At 52.6% G+C, this 9,169-nt stretch overlaps 2 protein-coding genes across 5 annotated transcripts; one reads left to right on the top strand and one right to left on the bottom strand.

Annotated features, from left to right (window-relative positions):
• Window positions 1–275: 275 nt before the first annotated feature.
• On the top strand, window positions 276–1,710 carry TAF10 (TATA-box binding protein associated factor 10). Its single transcript, XM_027563156.1, has 5 exons — window positions 276–529; window positions 668–822; window positions 1,064–1,128; window positions 1,218–1,332; window positions 1,516–1,710. The coding sequence occupies exons 1-5, from the start codon at window positions 298–300 to the stop codon at window positions 1,603–1,605; spliced, it is 657 nt and encodes a 218-aa protein (XP_027418957.1). The 5' UTR covers window positions 276–297; the 3' UTR covers window positions 1,606–1,710.
• Window positions 1,655–9,114, bottom strand: ILK (integrin linked kinase). Of its 4 annotated transcripts, none has more exons than XM_027563151.1 (13): window positions 9,010–9,114; window positions 8,437–8,554; window positions 4,256–4,421; window positions 3,994–4,089; window positions 3,727–3,823; window positions 3,548–3,631; window positions 3,363–3,448; window positions 3,130–3,239; window positions 2,895–3,022; window positions 2,678–2,799; window positions 2,483–2,582; window positions 2,245–2,375; window positions 1,655–2,066 (listed from the first exon to the last, which is right to left on the bottom strand). In XM_027563151.1, exons 2-13 carry the CDS (start codon window positions 8,523–8,525, stop codon window positions 1,917–1,919), a joined length of 1,359 nt encoding a protein of 452 aa, XP_027418952.1. In that variant the 5' UTR covers window positions 8,526–8,554; window positions 9,010–9,114; the 3' UTR covers window positions 1,655–1,916. The 4 variants fall into 4 exon arrangements, with proteins under 4 accessions (XP_027418952.1, XP_027418955.1, XP_027418954.1 ...); XM_027563154.1 differs by having other exon boundaries at window positions 8,437–8,549; window positions 9,010–9,109; XM_027563153.1 differs by having other exon boundaries at window positions 8,875–9,074.
• Window positions 9,115–9,169: the final 55 nt, after the last annotated feature.

The raw sequence follows: 9,169 nt of genomic DNA, 5'->3' as shown, positions 1-9,169 counted from the left end.
CCACAAAAAAGAATCCTCGACATTGAAGGGTTCCCATCCCAGAGGATCCACACTGGAGAACAGCGGGTCCGGACGCGAAATGTCCAAACTAGTGGCAGTTCCTCAACACTTGGTCTCCGCCCTCTGGCCTTTGTCCTGTAGCGGCTGGATGGGTGGGGAATAAAGGAAGGAGGCTTAAGGGAGGAGCAAACGTGGTGTGGGACGGACGAGTCGTGGGCGCGTGACGTCACCCCTGGTGTGTGCGTAACGTGAACGGAAGCGGAAGCGGCTCTGTTCGCCGCCTCTCCCACCGGCCCGATGAGCTGCAGTGGCTCCGGCGCGGACCCCGAGGCGGCGCCGGCCTCCGCCGCCTCGGCCCCGGGCCCGGCGCCCGCGGTCTCGGCCCCCGCCGCGCTGCCCGCCGGCACCGCCGCGGAGAACAAGGCCAGCCCCGCGGGGACGGCAGGGGGGCCTGGGGCTGGAGCCGCGTCAGGGGGCACTGGAGCCGTGGCGGCGCGGGCCGGGGAGCCTGCCGAGCGGCGCGGGGCGGGTGAGGGCCGGGACGGGTGAGGGCGAGGGCCGCGTTTTGGGCTGGGCCCAGCGGCGGGTGAGGGCAGAGGGTAAGACAGACCTAGCGGAACCCTCGAGCCTCCCACCTCCGTGTCTCAGTTTGCTGGTTTTCCTCCAGCTCCGGTGACGACTGGCGGCGCGGCGCCCCCGGAGGGGGCCATGTCTAACGGGGTTTACGTGCTGCCAAGCGCGGCCAATGGAGAGGTGAAGCCGGTGGTGTCCAGCACGCCTCTAGTGGACTTCCTGATGCAGCTGGAGGATTACACGCCTACGGTGGGCTTCCCGCCTGAACAAGGCTCCTGACTCGCTGTCATTGCCAACTTGTGCCACACCATCTGGATTTGCTGCGTCCTCTTGTGTTTATTTCCCTTCCTAGCTTTTGTGATTTTCCCCTTCTGCCCACCCAAACTGGGAACTTCCTGATAGCCAGGCCTGCCCTCCATTTCCCTTACCCCAGCTCTCAGCCCCGCAGTACCCAGGGCTAACGCTTACAGTCGTCTAATTGATTTCTCAGATCCCTGATGCAGTGACTGGTTACTACCTGAACCGTGCTGGCTTTGAGGCCTCCGACCCACGCATGTGAGTAAACTCAGGGCAGGTTAGAGTGTTGGGTTGCTTGTGTGGAGTTTGTTGTCTATGACCTTCTCATACCATTTTTTTCTCTCTAGAATTCGGCTTATCTCCCTAGCTGCCCAGAAATTCATCTCAGATATTGCCAACGATGCCCTACAGCACTGCAAAATGAAGGGCACAGCCTCTGGCAGCTCCCGAAGCAAGAGCAAGGTGTGAGGGGAGGCTCATTGATTCAGTAATTACCTCCTACAGCAGCAGAGGCTTAAATTATCCTGAAACCCCTTTGAGGGAAATTAAGCCTTAGGGGAGGTGAAAGACCTACACAGGGTCACCCGCCTGGGATTGAAATCTGGAATTCCTGTGTTCAGCTGGTGCTCTTCCCTCTTCCCTCAGGACCGCAAGTACACTCTAACCATGGAGGACTTGACCCCTGCCCTCAGCGAGTATGGCATCAATGTGAAGAAGCCGCACTACTTCACCTGAGCCACCCAGTCTAAATGTACTTGTCTGTTCTCTTGTCCCCACACCAGCCTGTTTTCATAATAAACTTTATTGTGACAGGCAGGGCTGATCCCTCCCATGCTGGGAGACACCGTGTGGCAAGTGACAAAGCTTTGAGCCCATTCCCTTTTGGGGCCACAGTGGTAGGGATGGGGGCAGGGGATGGGCCCCATGGCTGGGGTAGTACCATGACTAGTGGCAAGGGAGGCAACCAGAGGCCTGCTGCTTTGGGGAGGTGCACTCCCCTAACCGTGTCCTGACACCTCTGAAGTTCAGACAAGGACTTTCCAGCTCTACTTGTCCTGCATCTTCTCCAGGATAGGCACGATCATGTCAAACTTGGGTCGCTTAGCAGGGTCTTCATTCATGCAGATCTTCATGAGTTTACATACGTGGGGGGAAATGCCTGGTGGGATGGTAGGCCGAAGGCCTTCCAGTGCCACCTGAAAACAAGGAAAAACAAGGTGAGTCTCAGAACTTGAGTCTCATGTGGGGAGAGACGTCTAGCCCTCAGGACAGGATTCTGTATATTTGAATCAGTGTGGCAGGAGCCCAGCCCCACTACAATTGTCACTACCACTACAGTTCCCCCAACACAAGTATATCCAGTTATGCTCTCACCTTCATTCCAATTTCCATGTTGGAGAGGTCAGCAAAGGGTACCTCCCGTGTCACCAGTTCCCATAGAAGCACTGCAAAACTCCACATATCTGCTGAGCGTCTGTTTGTGTCTTCAGGCTTCTTTTGCAGAGCTGGAGGGACAGGACTTATCTGTTCCAGCTGCTTGTCCTGTCTCTGTTCCCTTCCATTACTACTGAGCTGCCCCTTCTCTGCCTCACATCATAATGCCATCACTCACCTTCAGGAGCCACCCAGGCAGGTGCATACATGCGCCCGGGGCACTGGAAGGAGAACTTGACGTCGGCCATACTGATTCGAGCAGTCATGTCCTCATCAATCTGAGGAAAAGAAGATAGTTGTGTGGAAGGAGGTAAGTCCTATTCTAGGGAAAGGACCTCTGGGGCCTGGGCCGGGAGTGAAGTTGTGATCTCACCATTACACTACGGCTGTTGAGTGCATGTCGTGGGATGAGGGGCTCTAGTGTGTGTAGGAAGGCCATGCCCCTTGCCATGTCCAATGCAAACTTCACAGCCTGGCTCTGGTCCACAACAAAATCTAATTGAGAAGGCAAGAGTTAAATCACTTGGAGAGGGTCACAGACTCTCCTTCCCCACACTCTGCTACAGTGAGATTTAGCACCCCGTACTCACTGGTGCCTTCATGTAGCACATTGTACAGGGATCCGTATGGCATCCAGTGTGTGATGAGGGTGGGGTGAGGAGCAGGTGGAGACTGACAGGCACCAAGCACTGGGAGCACATTGGGATGTGAGAAAATCCTGGAAGAGGGAGAGAATGTTCCTGGCTGAGATCCAGCATGAAAGATCTCCTGAGTGCTGGACAGGGTTCCTTGAAATCAAGGCTTCCAGTTTAGGCCTTGCCCCACCTGAGCCGGGGACACTCCTCATTGAAGTCTCTGCTCTTCCTTGTACTCCAGTCTCGAACCTTTAGCATCTTCACGACAATGTCATTGCCCTGCCAGCGGCCCTTCCATAGCTGAGGGGCAGATAAGGGTTAGAAGGCTTTAACTAAGGCCACTGTTTTCTTGCCTACTAGCTGGAGGAGAAACTTAAAACAGGTGCACAACAGGTAATGGGGTGGGGTGGGGTGGGGAGTTACCTCTCCAGAGTGATTCTCGTTGAGCTTCGCCAGGAAGTTGAGCTGTTTGAAGTCAATGCCGGAGTGTTTGTTCAGAGTCCCATTTCCTGAGAGTGTGGGCAGGTCAGGTACCCAGCTTCCCTCTTTCCCAGCCCCAGGAGTCCAGGACTATTCTCTCACCACCCCTCCCCTCACAGCTGACTCACGGGGCCGAGTGCGGGTAGTCCCCTTCCAGAATGTGTCCTTGTATGGTATACGGTTCAGATTCTGGCCCATCTTCTCTGCCCGCTCTGGGGAAGAAAGACAAAAGTCTTGACCTCAGCTGTTGTGTGGAAAGAGACAGGCTAGGACAAGACGAGGACACAAGCAGTGGGTGGGGACAGACCTCGGAGCAGCTCTCTCAGGGGTGGCTTAGCTTTGTCCACAGGCATCTCTCCATACTTGTTACAGATGCTGACAAGGGCCCCATTTGCCACGAGGTCCTGGAATTAAGAGATGGCTGTGATGAGGGCATTCCCAACTAACCATGAGTGCAGATGCAGTACAAACCTTGTGAATGTTGTTCACAGGAAGGGTTGAGGGTTCCAGAGTCTCCCGCTCAAGCTCAGACTTCCTTCCCACCCATCCCAGAGCTCAGGGCCTGAGTACTCACCTCTGCCACCTGATCTTGGCCCCAGAAACAGGCATAGTGCAGGGGCACATTCCCATGCTCATTCACCGCATTGATGTCAGCTTTGTACTGCAGCAGCTGGTCCCCGTGGCCAAACAGAAAGAGGTAGAAGGTACAGTCAGTCCCACATGAGAGAAGTGTACTGAGGCATGCAAGGAGGGAGATGAGTACACATACTTTGTACGTTATATTATAGTGCCTGTGTCTTACTTCCCGGCATGTGCGTCAAAGGGTTCATACATACCTTCTGTACAATATCACGGTGCCCATGACTGGCTGCCAGGTGCAGAGGGGTATCATCCCCACGGTTCATCACATTGATTCGTGCCCCCCGCATGATCAGCATCTCAACCACAGCAGATCGGCCTTCTCGGCAGGCCCAGTGCAAGGGGGAGAAGCCATGATCGTCCCTTTGAGGAAGGCACAAGGGTCATTGATTTGGAAGTGGGATGGGGGCAAAGGCTTTGACACAGGAAAAACTTAATATTCACTCTGCATACTCTCCCTGGGAAGCCTTACCTCTAGAACTTTGATGCTCTTCATGCCAGCAACTCCCAAAGCTGTCAGACCTTCCTCTGAGTGTCAAACCCAACCAACCACTACCTGAAATCCTAACAATTCCTGTTTTCATCTCCCTCTAGCCTTTCTTCCCTGGGTACTTTCTATCTCATTAAATGGTAACATTCTTCATCTGGTTTTCTCTGTACCCCTTTGGCAACATCTGTTAGTTCTTTCTGTTTTCACCACATCTTGTACACTGCCTTACTACATTATGGTACTTGTCACACTGGATTGTAAAAATCTGTTAAATGGGCTGTCTTGTCTATTAGACTAAGCCTCTTGAGAATTGACAACAGCTGTTCAGTGCATGTTAATACGAAGGAAGGGAAGCTTTGAGAAGAAAAGCCACAGTTTATGGAAGAGGAAGCAAGCTTACTGATTGGTTTTGGTTCTGATACTGAAATTAAAATCTAAAAAGGGAATGGAATTAAACTGATGGTTTGGAGGGGTTTATAATGAAAAGGAGAAAGGCTTTGGGTAAGTTATTCATGAGGCAGATACTGCCACATAAGACAGGATTCTTAAGCAATCCTAGGTACAGAAAACAAGAAAATGAGAATGACTTAATTAGAAAGCTGTACCTAACTTTTTTCTTTTCCCAGGAACTTCTCTATTTTATAAAGTTAAAGGTACAAAAAACAACAAAAAAACCCCACAATTGGGTGGAAACTAGGCCTGCCTGACAGCCTGGGGCCATAAAAGGAAATTCCCTCCAGTCCTGGGCTGCAGATCCAAGGGGCGGAGCAAGGGGGCGGTCCCGTGGTCTGGGCCGTCAGCCTCCGGATGCCTTAGTGCTGCGGTCACTTCCCGTGTGGGGGCTCTAGGCGGGGCCTGGAGCCGATCAGGGGTATGGTCACCCCAGACAATCCAGATGTCCCCAAAGCCAAAATGGGTGGTGGGTGTGACCTTTAACTTACTGATTTCCCTCTACAGCTGCCCCCATCTGTTCACAAAGATAACCAAAAGCTTTCCTGGGAGGTATTTCCCTCCCTCTTCCTAAAGCAATCACCACCCCTTACTTATCAGTCAGTTTTGCATCCCAGCTCTTTAATTTGTGCCCCAGTTTATCAGCCGCTGGCAGTCTATGACCCCAGAGAAGGCCAGAGCCTGAGAGCAAAAGTATGGGCACAAGGGTTCTAACCACTGCCAGGCTCCGGTCACCCCAGAGCCTGAACTTTAATCCCAAAGAGACCAGCAGGAAATTGACCCTTACTTCATACCCACAATATAGCCAACTGGGGCCCCGAAGCCTGTCCACTCATACCTGCACCACTTTCACTAATACCACTCTTTCACGTTTTGGCAGCAGTCTTCCTAGATGCCAGCTTCATTGGAAAAAGTTACCTACCCTTTATGATGCCACCAACAAAATAGTAGCTGTGTTCTCTGTCTTTATCAGAGCACCGTTTGAAGAATTATATGAAAAATGGAACGAGTGTGAATTACAGAGAAATAGCATAGAGTCTAATGGGGACCCATAAAGCCTGGATGAAAGTGACAGGTGATCCTTAACTCTCAAACCTAAAATCTATTTTCTCCTCACTTTAAAAAAAATTCCACTATCCTGAATCAGCATCACTACTGCTTTTCTTGCCTTCCTGCCTCAGCCAACCTTAAAGAACTTGTCTACATTCACTTTCTCTACCTCACATTCAACCTGCCCAGGAGACCACTGCCTTGAGGGCAAGCATTATGTCTGATTCTGGACTTCTAGCACCCAGTACATGTTCAGCATAGTTCCTTAAATGAAGGAACCAAGTATAGTATGGTTTTTTCCACTTGTTTTCCTCCGAAACAGCTCTCACAGAGATCATTAAATATATAATTAATTGTAAATTCAATGGTTACACTTCAGTGCTCAAGTTCTTTGACCTCTTAGCAGTCTAGAGTACCACTGACCACTCTCCTTTCATTGAAACATTCACTTCTTTAAGCCTTACTAGTATATTTTCCTGTTTCTTCTTCAACCTCTAGTTGCTCCTTTTTGGTCTTGTAGGTTTCTCATCCCGTTTCATATCCACCTCTTCAGGTGCCATCTACATGCTGTGTGTGTGCCCGTGTGTGCTTGCGTGTACATGCTTAGTCATGTCTGACTTTGCAACCCAATGGACCAGCCTGCCAGGCTGTGTGTATGTGTGTGTGTGTATGTGCATGCGTGCATACAAACTCAGTCATGTCTGACTTTGCAACCCCATGGACCAGCCTGCCAGGCGTGTGTTGTGTGTGTGTGCATGCGTGCATACACACTCAGTCATGTCTGACTTTGCAACCCCATGGACGAGCCTGCCAGGCTCCTCTGTCCATGGGATTTCTCAGGCAAGGATACTGGAGTGGGTTGCCATTTCCTGCTCCAGGGGCTCTTCCAGACCCAGGGGTTGAACCCTCATCTCCTGCAGGCTCCTGCACTGGCAAGTAGATTCTTTACTGCTGAGCCACCTGGGAAGCCCATCTTCATGCTGCTGCTGCTGCTAAGTTGCTTCAGTCGTGTCGGACTCTGTGCAGCCCCATAGACAGCAGCCCACCAGGCTCCCCCGTCCCTGGGATTCTCCAGGCAAGAACACTGGAGTGGGTTGCCATTTCCTTCTCCCATGCATGAAAGTGAAAAGTGAAAGTGAAGTCGCTCAGTCGTGTCCGACTCTTAGCAACCCCATGGACTGCAGCCCACCAGGCTCTTCCGTCCATGGGATTTTCTAGACAAGAGTGCTGGAGTGGGGTGCCATTGCCTTCTCCGATCTTCATGCTAATATCGCCCAAATCTTTGTCTCCAAGTCACATCTCTCTCCTGGAATCCAGCAGCCTATTCCACATTTCCACTTTATTGTCACTTAAATGTGTCGAGTGGAACTCACCACCCTTCAGCCTTGTCCGTATCAATAAAAGGAACCACTATCTGCCCAAGCCAGAACCCTGATCATCATCTTTGACCTTCCTCACTTTCCACACCAAGTCTCACCGATTCTTTATACGAAAGATTTCAGGAATTTGATCACTTTTTTGCCTGCCCCAATTCTAGTCTAAGCCATCACCACTTAAGATGGGCTAGGCAGTTAGTTGCCTCTCTTCACATCACCATTTGCTCTTCACAGAGCATCCAAGATGACACTTAACAAATGGACAATCTCATCATACCATTGCTGCTGCTGCTGAGTCGCTTCAGTCGTGTCCGACTCTGTGCAACCCCACAGACGACAGCCCATCAGGCTCTCCCATCCCTGAGATTCTCCAGGCAAGAACACTGGAGTGGGTTGCCATTTCCCTCTCCAATGCGTGAAAGTGAAGTAGCTCAGTTGTGTCCAACTAGCGACCTCATGGACTGCAGCCCACCAGGCTCCTTCGTCCATGGGGTTTTCCAGGCGAGAGTACTGGAGTGGTTGCTAATTGCCTTCTCCCATTACATGGTTCTAAACCCTTGCCCTTGCAATAAAAACATTATTATAGCCTAAATACTCTTGCATGATCTGACTGACCCTTGCAGACCTTTCCAGTCTTAACTTCCGTCATTCTACACTTGTGCTTAGAGCTTTAGCCCACAGAAGCCCAGCAGTTTTCCCTCCTCTAGCCATATGGAGCTCCGGACAGTTTCTGGCACTCTGCTCCGTGTCTTGCCCCCTAGCTTTTGCCCATGAGCTTCACTGAGGTTAGAAAACTTCTCTGCAGACTCTGCCTGTAAATTCTTATTCAGTCAAGATTCAGCTCAAACAACAGCTTCCGGTGTGGAGACCCTCTGCCCCGCTGACAGGCTGTGCTTAACCCTCATCACACTGAATAGGAAAGTTAGCCGCCCGCACCAGAAGTGAGCACCCCACATCGCGGAAAGGAGTCTGTCTTTGCCCTTCCTCTCGCCCCCCAGCCACCCTAGCTCACCCCTGGTTGAGGTCGTTCTCCGTGTTGTCCAGCCACAGGCGGACCGCAACCGCGTTGCCCTCCCGGCACTGAGTGAAAATGTCGTCCATAGCAGCGTCCCGGCACAGAGTCCCCTAGACTGGGAAAGTGCGGGAACTGTAGAAGGATCTAGGGGGGTGGGTGAGCCCCAGGCTTTGTCCCCTACAGGAGAGAAGTGTGTTGGGCTGGGGGTCTGGGCTCTGCGTCCCCAGCTACTGGATGTGTGAAAGGAGTTAGGGAGGCAGCGGGATGGTACTGGACTGTGTCCCTTGAGCGCGAGGGAAAGGCGGATCGGGCGAAGTAGGCGTTGATTAAGAGGCAGTGTCTCCCGAAGGGATGTCACGAGAGCAAGCACAGAGACCCTAACAGCGAACAGAGCTGGGGGTGGGGGTGGGGGTGGGGAGTTTAGGCGCCGTATACCCTGAAGGAGGCGATCGGAGGTCCTTGCCGGGGATCGCCCTCGTTCCTCACTCGGAACCGAGTAGATGGAGTGAGGGGTGACCGCCTGGTAGAGCTCGAGCCTTGGGGAGGGGGCACGGGTGCCCCCACACTCACCGGGACTCGGGCTAGAGGAGCCTTCTCCGGGGAACTCCCGTCCGGCCGCGCCCGCCGCCCGGCCCCGCCCCTGGCCCTCTCAGGCCAGCGCGGGCCTCCTTCTCCCAGCCCCTCCCTCCCGCCTTTCTTGCCCTTCTAGTCCACCAGTGTTTAAACTCGA

This window comes from Bos indicus x Bos taurus, chromosome 15 (assembly GCF_003369695.1).
Source record: "Bos indicus x Bos taurus breed Angus x Brahman F1 hybrid chromosome 15, Bos_hybrid_MaternalHap_v2.0, whole genome shotgun sequence".
NCBI classification, from domain to species: domain Eukaryota; kingdom Metazoa; phylum Chordata; class Mammalia; order Artiodactyla; family Bovidae; genus Bos; species Bos indicus x Bos taurus.
This window is presented reverse-complemented; position numbering and strand designations above follow the sequence as displayed.